The following is a 21028-nucleotide window of genomic DNA, read 5'->3' as shown; positions in this document are numbered from 1 at the left end:
TATAATGAGATTAACCACTTTTAAGAAGTACCTTATGCTTAAGATTAATAACTATACAAAATTATGTGCAAGTATTTTGATAATTGATGTATGTATGTTTTTTTTATATTTTATTAATTATGTTACTACTAAACTAATTAATAGTTTATATTTATAACAATAAATTAAAATATCGTAATATATGTTTAATGATTTTTTATAATTAATATATTGGTATTTAATATTATTTATTTATAATAAGATAATTTTATTAACAAAATTGTTGAAAACTCGAGCTCATTATATATGATTTGAACTTGAGCTCGAGTTCGAACCATAAAAACTCATCTAGCCCGAGCCATAAAAAGAAAATTCGAGCTTGAGTTTGAGCCAAAATAAAATAATCGAGATCTACTCATTTACAACCCTACTATATACAAACATCGAGTTTGACTCGTTTATACCCCTACCATAAGCAAAGATAGATCTATTACCTCAGATGCCAATCAAGTCATACGGCCACCACCAAGAGTCTAGAGACGTTGAATACATGCATTCACCAAAACAAGAAGACAATGGAAGGCCTAAAACCAGATAGCACACAATAGCATAAACTCAATCTGCTGCTGTCACAACCACGTCAACTCCACCATGCATATAAATCTAAACTAGGGGTCTTACAACAAGAATTTGGGGATCTCTTTGATACCATTCAAATATGAACTTAAATCCTTTCTAATACTTCTAACATTATCCATAGAACTCTACGTTTCTACATTCTTAGTTTAATGCTCATATAACTGTTCCCCTGGCAGGGATAGGAAGATAGAGTGATAAATATTCCAAAGAGAAATTATCACTTTTACCAGCATGACAAAGAATCGCACAAAGGGCCTTGTTTGGACAGTTTTTAAATCTGTACAACCATTGTATCTGCTTCTATGTATGACTTGTATGGGCAAAGTAGCAAACTTAACTAGTTTCTTCTGTGTCTCAATTCCTCCAAAGAAAATTGGCTCAACTCCAAGGTTCAAGAAGAAAATGTAATGTTCATTCAGAAGCCAAATCAGAAGCTTCCATGTAGTACCTCTGTGGGTAAGAGGAAGTAACTCACAAGAAAACATATATATATGATTTTAGGCAGGAAAAGTATACAGGTTCATAAGTAAAAAAGTTTAGCCCTTGAGGATCTGTAACTCCTCCAACGACGCACGGAGATCAGAACTGTTACATCCTTCAGTCGTTCTGATAATATTAGGGCTGTCATAAAATACAACATCTGTAAGAGGGTAGTTTCTGTTAGCATGGAGTTGGCTACTAGCACTGCTGCAAACTCCGGTCAGCACTACAGACTTATGAACACCCCCAAGCAATCCTTCATAGTCAGTGTCTCCACTTTCCCCAACAAAAACCACCACTTTTGACAAGTCCATACCCCAGCGAAGATACAGATACCTGAAGATCAAGTTTCACATGTAAACGTCTTGCTAGAATATGATAGAAGTAAATTCAGTATATCAGATATTAAGGATACCGGTGGCACAACGAGTCTAGCAAAGCTATCCAAACTGGAAAGAAACAAACAATTTAAAAATGATTTTCTTATGATGTAGTTGGTCTATGGGGATGATAATTTACGGGGATAGGTTTGGTCTAAATATAGATAGACACCCCGCCCCCCCAAGGTTTGACAAATTAACTCTCTTCTTTTGCACAAACGGCCATTGAAAAACCCTAATGTTCTTAATAAAACAACTCATTTGCCGTTCATTGTGAATAACACAACCTTCGCCTGAGGTTTATCTAAATTCAGACGCCTCTCCTAACGTACATCACCTTCAAAGTTTTTTTTAATTACAACTAGATCCCTAGGTAATACTTATCCACATAAAATAATTAAATATCTTAAATATTTAGAGGTACTCTTAACCATAAACGAAGTTGCATTTTAAAGTTCAAATTTAAGTTCGTAGCATTATACTTAGGTTCAAATATCAATTTGGGTCATTATCTTTTCTACTTCAAAACTTTCACTATACAAATAACTTATTTATTATCAAATGTTAAAAGTCAAGTTAACTTCTACAAGTGAATTTTCTAGACAAAAGCAATTAATTATTGGTTCACATGGTTATGGTAACTACATAACAAAACTCATCTATCTTTTTGAGAAGGCAAAAGGACATCAAATTTAAAGTGTGGAAAATATTTCAGTTGGCTTATTTAACACTAAAAAATTTTGACCGGAGTAATTTAGAATGTACATATTAGTATTATGGGATATAACTTTAATTTTATCACAAGTTAGAAACACTAGATTTTAAGGTAAGTATAAATTACAAACCTCAAATGAGCTTGGGTAAATATAGTCAAGCTTCTGGAGAGTACTCTTATAAAGATAGACTAACAATTAGTTCAAAATTTATTGCATTATTAAATATGATGTTGATGGTATTGTACAAAGTTGAGATTATGTAGAATCTTAATGAATAGTGAAGTTATATATGACTTCAGAAAGAAGGTTTATTTGTATTTTCATCAAGTTTAGGGAAGGCTTAATAATTATCAAACAGCAGAATTCGTCAACCGAGGAATAAAATTGGTTTTCATTTAACTTTTCTGTTGATATGTCAGCAACTCTGGTAATATCATCAATGGATATATGTGTTTGCCTGTCATATGATTAAAAATGACAAGGATGGTAAATGTAATTTTCTAAATTTGAGGGTGTCCATGTGTAATTAGACTAAACATAAAGGGAAGCACTATAAATATCCCTAGTTCAGGAGATACCAGAAAATGTCAATGAAAAGCTTCTTTTATTAAGGTGTTACAGAACCCAAACCAGATACGAACAATGGAACTGCTCATTAGAAATATGCGAGTGAAGCTGATAAAACTGCTGTTCCAAAAGTCCCAGGAATCTTTTATTAGGTTTCATTTAATAGTTACACAACATACGGTCAATTATAACATCAGTAACATATGGATGAAATGGTTGGGGAATTTAAAGCAAGAGCAGCTAAATGGATACCTTTGATGAGTGGGTACACCTTAAAGCATGTGAAAATTTAATAGGTGTCACATGTTGCTCTAAGTATGACAAACTAATGTTGTTGGTGGTGTGGGAATTGGGATGTTTCAATTTTTTGTATCTCGAGTACCGTGTATCTCTCTTGCCAATTCAATTTCCAATCTTAGGCATCCCAAATAGTGTGCTATACTTGTCCTACTGATTAGGTCATTCCCTCTCCACATCTTCTCTATCTCTATTGTCCACTGTCCTCTTCTCTTCATCCCTTTTGCCTTTCGTTTGTTCCACCTTCACATCAACCCCCACCATCTTGAATCCTTTAATTCATCTTTCCACCACCAGATCAGCCATTGCTGCTACGTCTCCATGGTCTGACAACAGCCTTCATCATCCCTAGCCCCCTATCCTTCCACTACTAACATGACTGAGTGCTGCCTCTTACTCTTCAGATTCTAGAGCGGAGGTTTAAGATTAATTAAATGCATGATAATACATTTTAGAGCACCTTAAAGTTGCCATGAGCACGCACATTCACTGGACCAGCAGTTGTTACCAGTGAATTACGCAAAATAGACTATAGCAGTAAAAGCAATCTCAAATTCCCAATTAATCATAATCAGCAACTGCTTCGTATGAAGTCAATCATCGAGAGAATTGTGATAGTTAGTACTATGTAGTCAATAATAGATTTTGATTTTCAGTTTTCAGTCAAATAGTATTTGTTGATTAAGTGCCTATATTATAATGTATATCTCTCACAACTCAAAGTATATCCAAGACAAAACTGATAGCCTCAGGCCGTCATCAAAACTCCTATTTCCCTATGTTGAAAGAGAGGGAAGCGAGGTGGTGGATGATCCATTAAGAATGATGATGCACCTGTTAACTAAAACTATATAGCAATTGGCTAACAATAAACACCAAGCAAATGCCACAAAATTACAATATACAATGGATTTTGATGCCTCATACATAGTCTAGAGAAACTAAAAAAATGGAATCATATAAAGTGTGCATATAGATGGTATAAGACATTCATAAATAAAAAAACTCATACCTGAGTGCTTGGGAGCGAGAAGCGAGAACTGGAATAACATTGATCTTCCTTCCATTTTGACAATGGATAACATGACAACGTAGTGCCTGAATCCTCATCAACTTTCTTAGTTCCTTTATAGGGGGAACCTGCAACCAGACTAAAGGTGTCAAGTGAAAGTTTTAATTGAATAATCATAGTCAACCTACAGAACACAAAATAAGAATTCCAGCAAAAATATGAAAAGAGCAGTTAGTTACTGCTAGCCACTATACACGTCATAAGACACTAAGAACTGCAAACCATTATTGAGATAGACATAAAGAAAATATGTTTACCACTCCAGGCTTCTGAACTTTAAAAGAATAGCAATAGTCTGCAGAAGTCTCTTCATCTTCAACAACAATGTGTTCTTCCTTTTCTCCTCTCTTATCTGCTGTTGAAGCAGCCCATCGCACTAAAGTCTTCCTCAACCCTTCACCGCCCCAGCGGTATTCAATATGTGAATGATAATATAAGTCCACCACAAACGGGTTATCTTCTGAATGAAGAGATGAGTAATAAAGATCACCACCACTATTGCAAACAAATGCATCAAAGTCAGTGGGGTTAAATCTTTCTGATATCAGAAATGAACGTATTTCTGTAATGTTAAAGGATGTTGCTAATATAAACCCAACTGAGCCTTCAGCTCTTTCCTCCTTCACAGCCTCAAAGATCTTTCTAACGCTTTCGGAAAGACCTGCACTTGGATCAGTATCCACAGCAATCACAAATATGTGTTTCCTCCTCCTCAAAGCTGGGAACTTTCCAGCATGAGAATTCTGGTCTCCTTTATCAGTTGACGCAGATTTCTGTGCACTCCTGGCTACACCCTTAGACCATGTCAACACCGCATTTTCCAGCTTACTCCTTCGGTCTTCAGAGTCTAAGGAACCATCAAAATTGTCCCTGCTCTCATTCTTATCTCCTTCAAAGGAGAACTTCAAGTTCAAAGATATATCTTGTATATCCCTCAAGGAGTCACTTGGTGAATCTGATTCTGAATTTTCGTCATCGTCATCATTCCTCAACCAACGAGGTTGCCTTGGTTTGCAGCTTGCTATTCTAGAGAGATAAGTTTTACAATGTTCAGGCCACGAAAATAGGTGAATATTTTTTAATCCATTTGCTCTACATTTCGCCCAGAGATGCTTATCTGCAACCAGCTTCAAAAGAGCATCAGCAACAGACTGCTGATTATGGGGATCGACTAGGAGACCATTGTCTAAAACCTGCCATCAACATGAGAAACCAGTGTGAGAAATAATATTGGGAGGCAAATAGTATGAGTGAAATCCTTGTGACTATAAATCAGGTGAAAGAGTAAAAAATACCCTGTGAATATCAACCGGGCCACCATTTTTGGTCGCGACAATCGGCAAACCATGTGCAGCAGCCTGTTAATTGCAGCCAACTCATACAGGTCATGTGAACAAAAAGGTCAAATTAATAAAGGTGTGTAAATTGAAGGCATACCTCGATCAGAGTAAGCCCAAAAGGCTCAATAAAAGCTGGATTTATGAAAACACCCTGTATAAAAATAAGTTAAGCCCACATAAGTCTAATGAGAAGTATTACTAATTTACGCAAGCCAAATATTGATCCATGGAGGGCCAACCAACCAATCTGAACTATTGATCCATGGAAGACCAACTGATCAAACCTAACATTGATCTGTCAGGGCTTTAACCTCTACCAAGAGCTTAAAACTCTGCCTTCAACATTAAACGAGATTTAGATAAACTGTTAACCGACAGCACTATTGATAATTAGTAACTTTTAATAACTCTAATACCGTATCTTCTGCCATTTATAAACATTTTGGTGGCAACTAATGCTTCCAAGTAATTCCAATGTATTCAGTTAAAATATTCTTCTGAGCGAGAGCGAAATGAGAGCTTGAGGTATTCAGCCATCAATGGAAGCAGTTGAGATCAAGATGAAGACATTGCAAGCTAGAGTTTAATATATTTGTTTATCTTGGATCGTTAGCGTAGTTCACTATTTCATTTATTTAAGATGATAAAACAAATATTCAGATCAATTGCCAATTGTGTTTATTTGACAGGAGTCCCTTGAAATCAGGCCAATATTGATGTGAGCTAAATGAGAAATGTTGAGTACCTTAGTTTTTGCTGCTAGGCGGTAGATTTCAGGAACATCATTTTGCTTGTGATGTTTAGGATAGGCCACTTGACCATAGAGATCATATTTATCAATCAGCTTAAGGATTGATAGAAGTACGGAAGCATTTGTTCCAGACATTTCATCAATATTATCACGGTTACCCATAATCAAAGTCTGCAAAAACCCAAATAAAACAAGTAAAACACCAGAAGCAATGCATTCTTCATACTATGACAAGAAAGTATTTACCAAACATTTATTTTCGCTTTCACTTACAAGATTAGCAAGCTCCCTCAGTGGTCGACATTCCCCAAATGCTTTGACCAAGGTTGTGAGGTTCTTTTTGGGATCTGGCCTGGCAAGTGCAAGAATCATAGGCTTCCTTGGGTTTGAAAAGAAGCGCATTATCTGTTTATACATCAGTATTAGATACTTGCATAAGCTTTGGGAACAACAAAGAAGTGCAATATATCTCATAAAAGTAATGAGTTTAGAGGATAGGTGCAAAGTTCCAACCTCTGACCAAATCGGATGATCCGGGGACTTGCCGTCTTCATTTGCCTCGGCTTCAGTATCAAGGTCTCCATCATGTGGAATAATGTGATGAAATTCCATTCCAGGTGGAATTACCTGCAGAATAAAACTCATGCTCTCAGTGAAACAGCAATTATTGCATCATAATGGCATTGGGAGAAGATATATAAATGGGGAAAAGACATGGCAGGTAAAGTTACATATGATGAAAGAGAACAAATTGATGATAGATCACCAGATTATCTGAAGCTGATATCAAGAACTTTAATCCTCCTGATTCAAGTAAAAGACAACAGTTTTACAGTTTTTGGCAGGTCCGCAAACAATGATTGCCAGAATGTAAGACTTCCCCTCTCAGAAAATAGAATGTTCATCCACCAGATGGTAAATGCACCGAAAGCATTCCTTTTTTCAGAGTACTTTGAAAAGTAGGAAATAGAATCTTTCTATAAACTAAGTGCAAAATTTTCTCTGGCATCTCTTTCCACAAAAAACGACACTGCAGTTCAGGTAAATATAAATAAAATAGTTAACCTCTATAAGAGCCCTCCAACCTATTTGCTTAGCTCTATAAAAGAGTCTACCAACATATAAGCAGACATTACGGATAAACCATGGCAAACTTACTATGTCACATATACTGACAAAAGCAGACCTTTGTCTAAAATAGTAAAACAGTACTTACAGCCATGCGGGGCATGAACCTTCCATAACAGCTGACGTTACGCTTAATCCTAGCACGTAGTTTACGCTCTAGTATCGGATCAAAACCATCATACAAACGCCACTGCTCCTCTATCTCTTGCCTTGTGCTAGTAATCACTATTTCAGAGGCATCAAGGGATAATTCTTCTGCCTCTATCCTACGCATTATTTTGTAGGTGGAATCAATCTCATCCCTGGACAGTCGCCCTTGTCTCAAAAGTTGTTCCAGCTTATCACGACCCAGTGAATGACCAGTGAAAAGCATGGGAACATTCAGAGCACCAGATAAAAGAGCCGCGGAGTCGCCTGCATCTGCATAATGCCCGTGGATAGCAACAGGCCAGACTGGACGTCCGTCACCAATTTGCTCACCTAGAACCTTTGACATCTGTATAATGTGGCCAAGAGCACCATCAACAAATTCAGGTATATGAGGCCAGAGAAGTTCTTTTGGAACATATTTATCTTTTGGCCCAAAGGGAATTCGAATTATATAAGCACCACTACTTTCCCCCATCTCATCAATCAAGCTTTCTGAATTTCGTGGAGGAAGCATCTCTGTGGGTTCACCATAGCTCCAGTCTACTTCAGGTGATGATACTTGTCTAGTAAGCAAATCAACACGATATACACCTGGCATTGAAGCTAAAGCCCTTGCCAGTTCAACAACATACTTCACCTGAAGAAATCATACAAGAAAATTGTCTCCATCAATAAAAAGAAGTCATAGATGACCCAAGCAACAACTACTTGCCTCTGTATATAGCAACTCAGAAGATAAAACGTGCTTATATGATAAAAGGAAAACAACTTTAGCAATGAGATAAAAGTTCCTCAGAATCAAATGTAACCTGACCACCAGTATCAGAGTCACGGCCAAGTTCCATGTTTTCACCACGTATCAGACCATGAAGGCTGCAAGAGAGCTAGCGTCAAAAAGATCATGTAATTAAGTTATAATATATAGTTGTGGTCATAATACTTGGACAGAGGCGACAAATAAGATTATCATGTATGCTGAAATTCAAATTATGTCCCTTTAATGGCTTCACAGATTTAATACGCAGAAGTTTCAAGTGATCAATACAACCCATCATCACTTTACACAAAAGTAAGGGCATCCCATTGTGATTGATTGGAGGAAACTTAGAAGCAAAGGAAATACCTGCTAATATGTGAAAATACGTCATTAATATGAAATTTTTTATCACAAAAGAAAAATAGATTTACATTTTACATCATACCTAATTAATACAATGTACAACTTTTTTCCCTTTTGTTGATTGGTCCAGGCCTCCATAGTATCAACAGAACTGATTCTAGGCAATCTACCTCTATTACTTTCACCATGAGTTGAAAGGTCAGTGACAGTATCTCCTTTTTCCCCCTCTGAAAGGTCTTCAGACATATCAGCAACTGCTTCTCTGCGCCCTCTTTCACGTTCAAGACGGCGTTTAGTCATCCTCTGGGCTTCCTCTCCCTCAAGCTACAGAGATTATTATTTGTCAATGATTGGAATGATAACAATCAGCCCTAGTATTGAGCAGTGGTCAAATTGAAGTTTTAAACAATAAAACAGTACGAACAAGTTCAAATAAGTAAATGAAATCAATGGAAAAGACATTCAGGTTGTTGTAATACAGCACAAGATTGTCGTCATTCGACAGCGTGGAGCATATAATGGATCAACTACTGATCATATATTTCATAACCTAGAACCAAAGAAAAGATAATGGAAGTATTGCATGAGGCAACTGCGTAAAGAATGGTAAGAAATCTTGTGCTAAAAAATATCTTAAGCATGTCACAGCAATAATGAGTAAGGTTGTTAGCAAGTATTTTTTACTTCTGAGGTGCATGTCAACCTGATGGAATCAATCATGGAAGAACAGAAATCAAACTCTTCTATTTCAATATTCAGTGTAAGTACCAAACTAAGCAAGAGCTTACTAACTATCAAAATGCATTCATAACTTTAGAAAATTTAATTTGACACCAAAGCCAATCTCAATTTTACAAAATTTAATTTAAAACCAAAAGAATATTCTCGAATCAACTTTTACACTAGATTCGCCACTAATCCTCACATTCTTAAGAAAGCAACATTTCACTACATTTTCAAATCTATCTTAGAAACATCAGTTGATCCATCCTCCGGACTCAAATCAATCATAAAAGAGCACAACCAGGTCCAAACAATTAAAACACCCAAGCAAACAAGCACCTGCTTCTTTTGGCGGGCCAAATTCCAAATCCGCCAGCACATGTTCTCCAGCCTTGTGTTCCTTTCCTGCGGACTTCTGGTCGCTTGCGCCTACATAAAATTCATCCACATGCACGCAAAATCAAACATACAAATCCCAGAAAGAGAAACGCAACACAAAACACACACCAGACACCAAAATCACACATACTCGGACCCACGAGCGGTGGAGATCGGTCTCATCGAACCCCGTAATCACCTCCTCCACAAAGTACCGTGTGGGGCTGAACCTCCCCCTCTCCCGCAGCAGCAGAGACGATTTCACTTCATCGATTCCGGGTCCGACGTCAAGAATCGCCTCAAGGTAACTGTTTATCCAATCATTTCCCGCCATTCCCCCACACACCGGCCACCAGTAACGCCGCGTACCAGTGCCTGTGAAATCGAGTTTGAATTTGCAAATATAGACGTCAGTGGTTTTCGAATGCGTAGAGAGAAAGAGATGGAGCGGTAGGATTTATGTGGAGGTGGGGTGATAAGGACAGTGAAATCCAAAATAGAAATGGTTTATAGAGAGATTCTTGGAATATTGGCGCACAGAAATAGCTCCTATATTTCCTGCTAATATATAGTACCATTGTTTTTTTTCTTTTTCTTTTTTTTTTCAATTGTTTTTCTTTTATAGTTTTGGCCCTTTCACTAATTTCTTCTTTTTCTTTTCCTTTTTTTTATTTTTTGGAATTTTCTTTGTGAACTTCAGATTTTATGCTCGTATTTTACGTGGACGATATTTCGTGTTTCAGTGCTTGAATTTAATTTTATATATACTAATAAACTGACACGCTCGATAAGTGTTCAAAAAATTTTAAAAAATATATATATCTGTGTTTGTGAAGATAAAAATATCTATTAAAGTATGTTTTTTTTAAATATTATATTTTAATCGTATAATTTAGAGCCTGTAAGTTTTTAATCCTACTATCTATGGAAAATTCAACTTTTAATCCCTATTTTAAAAACTTCTCACATTTCAACTTTTGTTAGCTTTTTTTTTATGGTAAAAACATACACAAGTCACGTGATCATTAAGTTTTCAACTTAAAAGAAAAATACGGACGTAATTTATATATGTGAGAAGGTTTAAGGATAAAATTAGCCGATTTAGAAGGCAAATCTTTATATTCAAAAAACCTAAATCAAACTTCACTAAATTCTCTTTAACCGGAAAGCAAATTAATATAAACTCAAACTCTAAAATCAACAACAAAATATAGAGATAACAACAATAAATTGGAGATTTGGAATGTCCTTGCAGTCGCAAGACCTTCTAACCGAGTTTGAATTCGTCCATGAGACCCGACCCAAACCCAGGCGGGTCCTGATTTTTAGGACCCATTACTCGTCCCATCAATATTTTTTGGACCCGGATCCGTCCTATTAGGGGGGTCCAGAACGAGTCCTGTCGGGTACGGATCTAATTGCCTCCCCTATGCACGAGTCACGTATAAACTATGTCTGTGAGGAAAGTGGCTCATTTCCTCAATTGTCCCACGTAGGAAATGAGAGGAAACTTGGCAGCACTTTTCACTATAAAATGGAGGCTTGGTTTTTGTTTTGATATATCCCATAACAACTTGCATATTTCCTACTTTTGCAATTCTACTCTCTTTTGTAATATTTTTTCTGTGAAAGATATTTGGTAGTGTCCAGGAACGTAGGCATATTTTTGTGCAAAACTTTGTTATATTTGGTGTTATTTTATTTGTGTTATTTATGTTTTTCAATAGCAATTATAAGAAGATATGAACATTTTTTAGACACGAATTGTCTCATATATAGGAACGGTCTCCTCAAAACCTATCCTAACTTTAATAATGTGTTCCAAAATAAGTTCTGATTATTTACCGTTACAAGTTTGGACCGATTTTGAGAACACTAATTGTAAAACTTCTGTCGGAACGCCTTTGGTAATGGTCTGGTCGTCCCAAAATCACAAAACATATGACGTCATCGATCGATTTTTGTTCCTCAAGAGTGCCAATAACCGTTCCAATATAGGACGGGCTTTGAAATGGTCGTCTCATCTGCCCCAAATCCCACATTTTTTTTTTTTTTGTAGTGGTAGGTAATCAAAAATTTTGATTTGGATACATACAAATAATGTATATTTGAAAATTTTGATTTGGTTTGGATATTTTAGTTTTTAATGTTAATAAATGCAACTTAATCATAAAAATAAGTTCCTATAAGTTAGATACGTATTGAATTTGTGTATAAGAGATAAATACAAATTCAATTAATATTTTAACATTAGATAAAATTTGGGATAAATACAAATTAATATTTAATATACTTAGAATATATGATATTTCTAAAAAATAAGATTTTTTCTTATCAATTAAAAAATTCAATTATAATCTTGAAGATAAAATTTTAGATAAGTACAAAATAAATATTTAATATATTTAAAATAGGTGATATTTATAAATGATGCTTTATTAATAATTTAAAATTTAATTATAATATTGGAGATTAGATTTCGAGTAAATACAAAATAAATAATTAAGATTTAAAATAGATAATATTTCTAATCAATAAAATTTTTTATTGACAATTAAAAAATTCAATTATAATTTTGGAGATAAGATTTTGAGTAAATATAAAATAAATATTTAATATATTTAAGTAGATAATGTTTCCAACCAGTAAATTTTTTTCTTATCAATTAAAAAACTCAACCATCATTCTGCTATATATATATATATCTAGGAAAAAGTATTATTTTAGTCCGCTAGTATGCCTAGTTTTAATTTTAATTTGACAATTATGTCCATTTTTATTTAAGTCCAGTAACTTACGAAATTGCTTACTTTTAGTCCTCTGACAGACTTTGGATAATTTTGCCCCTATGAGTGCATATGAACTAAAACTGCCTTTCAAAAGTTGCATAGGGGTAAAATTGTTCGAAAATCTGTCCGAGGACTAAAAGTAAGCAATTTCATAAGTTACTAGACCTAAACAAAAAATGGACATATTGATCTAACTAAAATTAAAATTAGACATACTTAGCAGAATAAAATAATATTTTTCGTTCTATATCTATATGTTGCTAATAATGCTCAAAATGGACGACAAATAACTACTGCCTCACCTCATCCAATAATAATATAAAGTTTGGGAAGACCTAATTTTTGTTGGGTGCTAATACTTTTCATTTAGTACTCTAATTATACAACACTACATGATGTATTCCTAATCCATAAAGGTATTGTACAAGAATTTCAATCATCCAAACATTGAGATTTCATCTGTCCTAATATGGTTTTTGTTTGTGTTTCTTTTCCTACGTATTTTGGCATTTCTTGGCAGCCCAACATCTCATCCGGACGAAAAGTAAAAGTAAAAAAAATAAAGTATTTTTCGTCAAAAAATATTATAGTTTAGTGACCAATTCCAACCCATGTTAGAATAAATGAATGGGATAAGCCTTTTATCTTTCACATTATGTGTTTGTTGTATTTATAATTTATGTTAAATTGCATTAACGGCATAATAAATGTCCACAAATTAATTCGATAATCGTGTATTGGACTGCAATTGAATGGAAACTATGAAATCAATTTTTGAGGGTTAGTCAGAAACATTTCGAGTCGAGAACCTTGAGACACTAAGTATTATAATACTCATTATATGAGTGTCATGTTTCATCAACGACAGACGTAAGTCGTCTATGCAATTTTAGTGGGTTAACTGACAAGGTTGTTAGTTGACTGAACTGACTAACGGGAATCATTAGATGGAAGTCTTGGAGATTTGGTTGGTATACTAAAATTCCCCTGCTCTGATAGTCTAGAATGTCCTTGAACTTGAGAAATCATGACAGTTGTATGCATATGATGGTTGCATCTTAGATCAAATGAAAAATAACCATGTCTTCAATGTGGTCATTACAAATATTACAAAACTCGTTCCTAAGTATAAGTTTTATTTAAAATAGAATATGTTATAAGAACCGTGTCTACATTTATTATAGTTTGGAACGGTTTATATATATTATTAATATTGTAGTACTAAGCCCATTCCAAAAGTTAGTACAACGACTATTTTTAATAAATACAAACCGTTACTATATGCGGTCCCAAGACCGTTCCAAAATTTTCTATATATATTCCTCTCTTTCCATTTAATATCACTATCTTCTTTATTCTTCCTATATTCTCTCTATTTTTTCAATCTCTCTCGAATTTTATTGATCTCTCACTATTCCACTAATACTTTCATACTCTTGTTGGTCAGTCTCTTTCAAATTTTTGTTGATTATTTTAAAGTTCTTTTGATCAGATAATAATTTCAACCCTTTATTTGTCAATTGATTATATTTGTTGTACTTTTATAAATTAAATTTAATGTTATAATAATATATATGTGTATGTGTTTCTAGGACTATCATATTAAGACGGTTGAGCATATAGATGTATAAAAAGAACCTGGTGAGGAGGGCTGTCTTACTCCGGAGTTTGAAAAAGGTGTTACTGCATTTATAAAATGTAATTTGAACACGTTTTTAGAAAATCCTCATTCAATAAATTCTTATTTAACACAAATGAAAGTCATTTTGTTCTTTCATGGCCACTGATAATGTTGCCATATTTATGATTTGATTAAACTTAGCCATGATATTTTTATTTGTACTCGTCTTATTTTTTTTATTTCATGACAATGTACTTTTTTTTATTCAAGTTGATGAAATGATATTGAAATTTTGAAATTATTTTTTTATAGCTCATCTTTCTCTATTTTCTTTTATGTTTTTTGTTGCCTTTTCTTATAACTTATTAGTAATAAGTTTTTATTCTTACTTTCTATTTTACGCTACTATATACATATATACTGACATTCACGGACAATATTATTATCTCAGGGTGCTGGACTGATGGATTTGAAAGAAGAATTTGGAGAAAATATTCAAATGGCTCTATTTGATAAGAATTTGAAATACATCAATATTGAACAAAACATAATTCAAGAATTTGAAATTCTTAAATTTGAAAATATCTAAATAAATTTAAATGATTTGTTATCAATCATTGAAAATTTATAATTTCAAATTCTTCCATCCAAATACAATCTCGTATAGAATTTGAATTGCCTTCGTATTTTCAATATTAGGAGGCAAATAATCTGAGAGGTGTCAAAGTAATTTTTATCCTTATTTTATTTGATGGAAATCTTGTATTTGTTAGTAAGTTTAATTTTTATGGAGAGCAACATGCAATTATTCTTGGTTTAAGTTCATTATAAAACTGTGACAATATATGTGCATGGATTGTGGTACAAATTTCTCTGTCATTTTTCGATGTGGTTGCATCCAAGAAGGATTTATATAAACTAATTATCCGATCATTTCTTTGAAGTTTTGGGTTATCTTTCAAGCATGAGAATGAACCCTTTAGTGGTACGGAGTTAAATTCTACAAAATTCATTTCTAATAAATAATGCTATTAAGAAGTTCGATACCCTTGTTCCAATTATTCCTGAATGGATATATAACTTGAGTGTTGTGACACACATATATAGTCATTTGATCTTATGTTCAAATTATTGGGTTGGATTAAAATGGTAGGCAAAATTGCAGAATTAGTCTTGTAAGTTGTATGTATCAGGATTGGTAAAATTTGTCCTGTAAGTATTGGACTGGCATCCTTATAGGATGTTGACAAAAATAAAGAAAGTAAAAAAAAAAAAAAAAGAAAAATACTACCCTTTCACCTCTCTCTCTCTCTCTCTCTACCCCTTCCTCGTCGCATGGCCTCCATTGCCGGAAACCACTGCTGGCAGTGGATTCGTCTCTTCAATTCGCACCTTTCCATACCCTTTTCTCTTGCATTCCCATCTCCGGCTAGCTACTTCACCTCATCTCTTTGTTTATTGTTTTCGCCTCTCTTCACCCTCCCTATTCCTTGCTTAGACGAATGCCAATCGGTTTCAGACTTTCGTAGCAGTTTCTCCTCACCTTCTTCAACTTTTCCCCTTTATTAATTTGCATTTTGATCCAACCCACTTCAATGGGGCTCATTTTTTTTTTATCCCTATCAATATATGTTGTGTATTTAATTAAGAATTTATTTTATTAGAGTAAAAAGTGGGTGCATAAGAAAAAGTGAAAGTAAAAAATAAATATATAAGAAAAAAATTTGGCATTTGGTTAGGGAGAAAATTTGAGGGAAAGTAAAACTGGATGTATATGAGACTATCTAGAGTTCAATCTCATTTCCGTCCAAAATTGAGGAGAAAAGTGAAAGTATAAAGCAAAAATAAATAAATAAATAAAGAATAAAAGTACATATTTTATTTTTCTTTATTTTATTACTCATATATATTTTTTCTCCAATTCTTTTTTAGTTTCCTCTGATACCAATACATAACTTTTGAGAAAAAAGAAAACCAAATCTTTGAAAAAACTAATGCGTCATTGATGAATGGTAGTGATATTTATTTTATTTAAACCAAATGATTTTAAATAAATGCAAAATACTTATTTTGATAAATATTTTTATGTTTGTTTGATGAATTTTTTGCTAATAAGATTTTTAATTTTTTATATACTAAAACTATAATATTAACTTGTTTATTTTTTAATATAAATAGAAAGGATTAATCTATAAAATAATAAAAAAAATTCAATCTATTCTTTTTATAAAGTATTTAAAATTTACTTCCCTTTCAATTATATAAAAAAAAACTTGAAAAAAAAAATTATTACTCAAGTTTCCCACTTTTTTCAAATTCCACTAACAATATTCCATGAATAGTCAGCAAAAGAGGATAACTGGTTAGATATGTTCGTGGAAAATCAATTATGACTTAAATAGATATAATTTTATAAATAGAAGAGACATTTGATCAATCATAAGTGCAAACCAGACATGTCTTTACCTCCTTATCTAATAAAATAAATTGCTATATTTTTAAAAATACAGAGAGGCAAATTACTATTTTTTTCATAAAGAGATAATTTATTAATTTATAATATCATAAGGAGGTTGTTTGCATTTTTTCGAAAATTTTAGTTGAAAAGTGAGTAGATTTTTCGATTGGAACTCGGGTTTAGGTAAGAAGGGGAGAGGAAACTTCGGCCTTATCTGGTTTGATTTTTAACTTTATACTATTTTAAACTGTGAAATTATGTTTAGTTGGACTTTCTTCGGTAAGAGTTGACCATAAGTTCAGAAAATTAATTCTATAGTAACTTTTTTACACAAAAAAGATAATTACAAAATATTAAATTTTCTCATAAAAATCTATCACAAGTTATTTTAATCCAAACACATTTTTATCTATCACGTCTTTTCTTAAAAAAAAAAAAAAAGAAACTATCATAAGATATTCTAATCCAAATATGTTCATTTTATCATGTTTGTTCCCATAAAAAAATATTACAAATTATTCTAATCCCAAAATTTTGTATCTTGTCTTTTCATTTGAAAAATATATATATCAAAATATACTAATCGAGACATATTTTAATTTTTCAAACAAAACTCGATACAAAAACTATTTTGGTGTGGGCTAGAAACATTTTTAGTTTCCTGGTACAGTCTCTTTTTGTACTGGGCTTCTCTGAAGACGTGTCTGTAAAAATTGGACAAAATTTGTACTAATAGTATAAGAATATTTGTCCTCTTACCCATATTTTATAGGTTCATTTGCAACTAGCCCAATTCGTTACCAAATAAATTTTTTATATATTATGTAAAATCTTGATTATCTTTTTTAAAAAAATTACTAATCATGATCAATAATGCAGTAGTTTTTCTGGCGATTTGATTATCTTTTTCTCAAAAATTACTATCCATGATTGATATTGCAGTAGTTTTCTGACGAGCTGGTTACCTTTTTACAAAAATTATGTATTGGTATTATATGAGATTAATAAAGTAAATAAAAATAAAATATGTACTTTTTTGTCTTTTTAACTTTACAGTTTTACTTTCTATCTAAGTTTGGACGAAATGAAATTGAACTTCGGAAGGGTTTCATATAGGTTCAGTTTTACTTCCCCCCAACTTTCACTTTTCACCACAATCAAACAAATTCTAAGACAAAATTCCGCCCACCCCCACCCCCACCCCTATCCCTATTCTATTGAATTACTTTTGATCAATTTATCTAAATTCAAGTGAACTAAACTTTGAAAACTTACGATGTTGTAAAAATTATTTATCATGTAATCCTTAAATCATGTTCATTTTTTAATTAATAAATAATTAAATAATTAATTATATAACATACATGATTGTGCTAAGTATTGTTTAATATCTTGATATAATAATATTTGGTTGAAATGTTGAGGTTGAAGCTTAACATTCTATTGCTATTAAATATGCGGGTTTAATATTTTTTAAATGATATAATTATGTATATATATTTTTAAAAGAATTCAATAGAAAAGAGTTATTTTTTATCTGAGTCTCAATATAAAGAAAAGTTATCAGTAAAAATAAAAAGAAATAACTACAAATATGTTGGTAAATTTAATGTACATTGTAATAATATAGTAAATTACTGCAAATTCAAAACACAACTTCTTATTTTGATACCATTTATTTTGATGATCCAAATATAAATAATGAATCTAATTTTCCTCATTTTTGGAGATTTTGATCTAAGAAATTTTATGTTGAATATGTATCTAACCTATTTAGTTTTTGCTTTAATTTAAAACTTCTTTAGTCTTTCTTAATTACTTATCTTGAGTAAAATACGAATAATTATCCAACAGCACTGTACAATACAAAAAAAAAAAAAAACAAAAAGTTCGGGGCCAACCCAAAGATTCGAGTCTGGAACAGTGGGCTTGGGTCGGAAGACCCGTTGAATTTTGAGGTGGCTTGAATGTTAACCAGTGCATTGGTTCTCTTTCGATATGACCTTATCCATTAACAAGTCTAGATAATTGCCCTACCCACCGACATAGAATCATCTTATCAAGAATGTTACGGTTCTTTGACAATATATTTAGTACGAGGAGAGATGAATATAATTTTTTTAAATCTAAAAAAACGTATACGTAATTAGAATAAGTTTCAAAAAAGAATATTATAATTATTCTTTAAAATAATTACACGTGCTTCATTTATGAGCGTCGTATCAATATCTTTCAGTAAAATACAAATTATTTTTTTTTTTATAATTTAAAGTTTCAATCTTATCACATGAAAATTATTCGTTATTGTTAGTTTTTACCCTAGTGGATGTAACTTGACGAGGGCACTAACAAGATCGTTTTTCAGGCCAAATCTTATTCAATTTTTAGTATTATATATTAGCAGTTAAATGAACAAATATCACAATAGGATTATTTGTATTTTTCATTTTTTTTCGCTATAGTTCGATTATATGTGCTATGTTTTTTTAAATTATAACCTTAAATTCCAAAATTAAAGTTGGAAATGTAAAAATTTCGTTCATATAATTATAGTATTAAAATTATGTAATTTTTTTAAATAAATTAAAGAAAAAAAACACAAACGCTTTGAATGATTGAGAAGTGTCCAGAATCGACGAATGACCACTCACTGCTCACTGTCCTTTTCTTTTCTGCATTTCTTTGTCGATATATGTGTGAAAAATAGCTATTCGATCTGATCATCTGCAGCCCATGTCGTCGACAGTGATCGTAATTGTGCTTCACGTTTTCTTTTCTTCCCATCTTTGGCTTACTTTTCAGTAAAACAGAGAACAAAATGATGCACTTTTATATTAAATTAGTTGTCTCTATATATATGATTGAGTCTTTGTGCATGTGAAGACATACGCCATTTCATAAAGAAGGAAGTTATAAAGCCCCACACAAGAAATCTGCAGTGGATAGTAATTAATTATCGTGGTGTAATAATTGTGGATCTTTATTTTAGCATATGATATGGAAATATTGCTCACAATAACAAATTATAAGAAATTTTTTTATTATAATTAAGAATTATGATCCGGCTCGATCACGTGCGACTTAGATCAAGGATCGTGATTTCACCACGTCACCTCCCCGAATCTGATATTTGAAGATAAACCAAGGAAAATTAAGCTAGTCGAGTTCGTCCCCGGCGACGACACTCCGAAACTTGAGTTAGTCTCGAGATCGAAGGAAAAGTTGGCGATCTAAATTTGCGAGTAAAGTGATAGAAAATGAAGATACTATTTCCTTGTGTAGGTTGGAGTATTTATAGTGGAGATCCTGGGTCCCACCACTTGACACGTGTTGCTCCTGAGGTCCTTCATGCAATGACTAAGCAGACGACACCTGTCTGGGTCGTTTTATGGGTCGGACCTGAATCAACTTGACCTAACTGCCATAATCTTGACCCGCAACGACCAACGACCACATGTGCGACCTCAATATCTTTGCGACCTTGCAATTTCAATAGAATCCTCATCAAATTAGGATAAATATTTTTGTTGTAGTAAGAATTATAATAAATATTTTGATCATACGAGATTATGGCAAATATTTATTTACTATAAACGTAAGTTTTCATATTGAGGAGAAGCCACCCCCCGGTCACTACTACTGTTATGACCCACCGTTCAGCAAATATTTATTTATTTTATATAACACTCTATTCAACACATAACAAGCTGTTAAAATAGTTTCATATCAAAGATTTGAATGTATGGAAGATTCAATAAAAGTGGCATTTATCAAATCAACCGACGTTTTATTTTTTCTTTCAGCTACACTATTTACTGGATTGATTTTCAATTTCATGGAAATAATATTTATACTCCTCAAAAACATCACTTTATTTTTCGTTAAATAAACATAAGTATATTTGGAAAAATCATCTTTTATATAACAAAAACATAAGTATAACACCTTTTAGAAAATAATATATAGTCTCTAATAAATTATGAAGTTCATTATTGTAATACATAAACGTTTACGCCATAAAATATATATAAATAAAGATAATATTAAAATTATTATTTAACTCTATTTTGACGATAATCAACTATTTTTTTTAGTGCATTAAAATATATATGATTTGACACTTACAGTTTTCTGTCCCTTTCCAAAATAGCACCAAATACATTACCGTTCACTTTCAATAATTTTCTGATCTCTTGAACTGCAACATCAAGCGCTCATCACATTTTAAAATATAAATTTCTCACTTTTTAAAAACTCATCATACCCATTTTCGGTTGGAGTAAGAGTGATGAATTATTAATTAAAATAAATTAATTATAATTTTTTTAATATTAATATCTAATAAATTATTATAATAGTTATATTATAATTAATAATATTAAATATACTTAATTGAACAAACATTTATTATTACAATAGAAACACCACCTACTGTTCAAT

General features: G+C 32.4%; 1 protein-coding gene across 1 annotated transcript; it reads right to left on the bottom strand.

Annotated features, from left to right (window-relative positions):
- Window positions 818-10054, bottom strand: LOC105166439 (probable sucrose-phosphate synthase 1). The gene is made up of 13 exons (XM_011085788.2): window positions 9872-10054; window positions 9682-9771; window positions 8702-8943; window positions 8309-8372; window positions 7438-8136; window positions 6735-6848; window positions 6495-6626; window positions 6216-6392; window positions 5568-5621; window positions 5426-5488; window positions 4388-5323; window positions 4071-4198; window positions 818-1434 (listed from the first exon to the last, which is right to left on the bottom strand). Exons 1-13 carry the CDS (start codon window positions 10052-10054, stop codon window positions 1155-1157), a joined length of 3162 nt encoding a protein of 1053 aa, XP_011084090.1. The 3' UTR covers window positions 818-1154.

This window comes from Sesamum indicum, linkage group LG7, assembly GCF_000512975.1.
Source record: "Sesamum indicum cultivar Zhongzhi No. 13 linkage group LG7, S_indicum_v1.0, whole genome shotgun sequence".
In the NCBI taxonomy this organism is placed as follows: domain Eukaryota; kingdom Viridiplantae; phylum Streptophyta; class Magnoliopsida; order Lamiales; family Pedaliaceae; genus Sesamum; species Sesamum indicum.
This window is presented reverse-complemented; position numbering and strand designations above follow the sequence as displayed.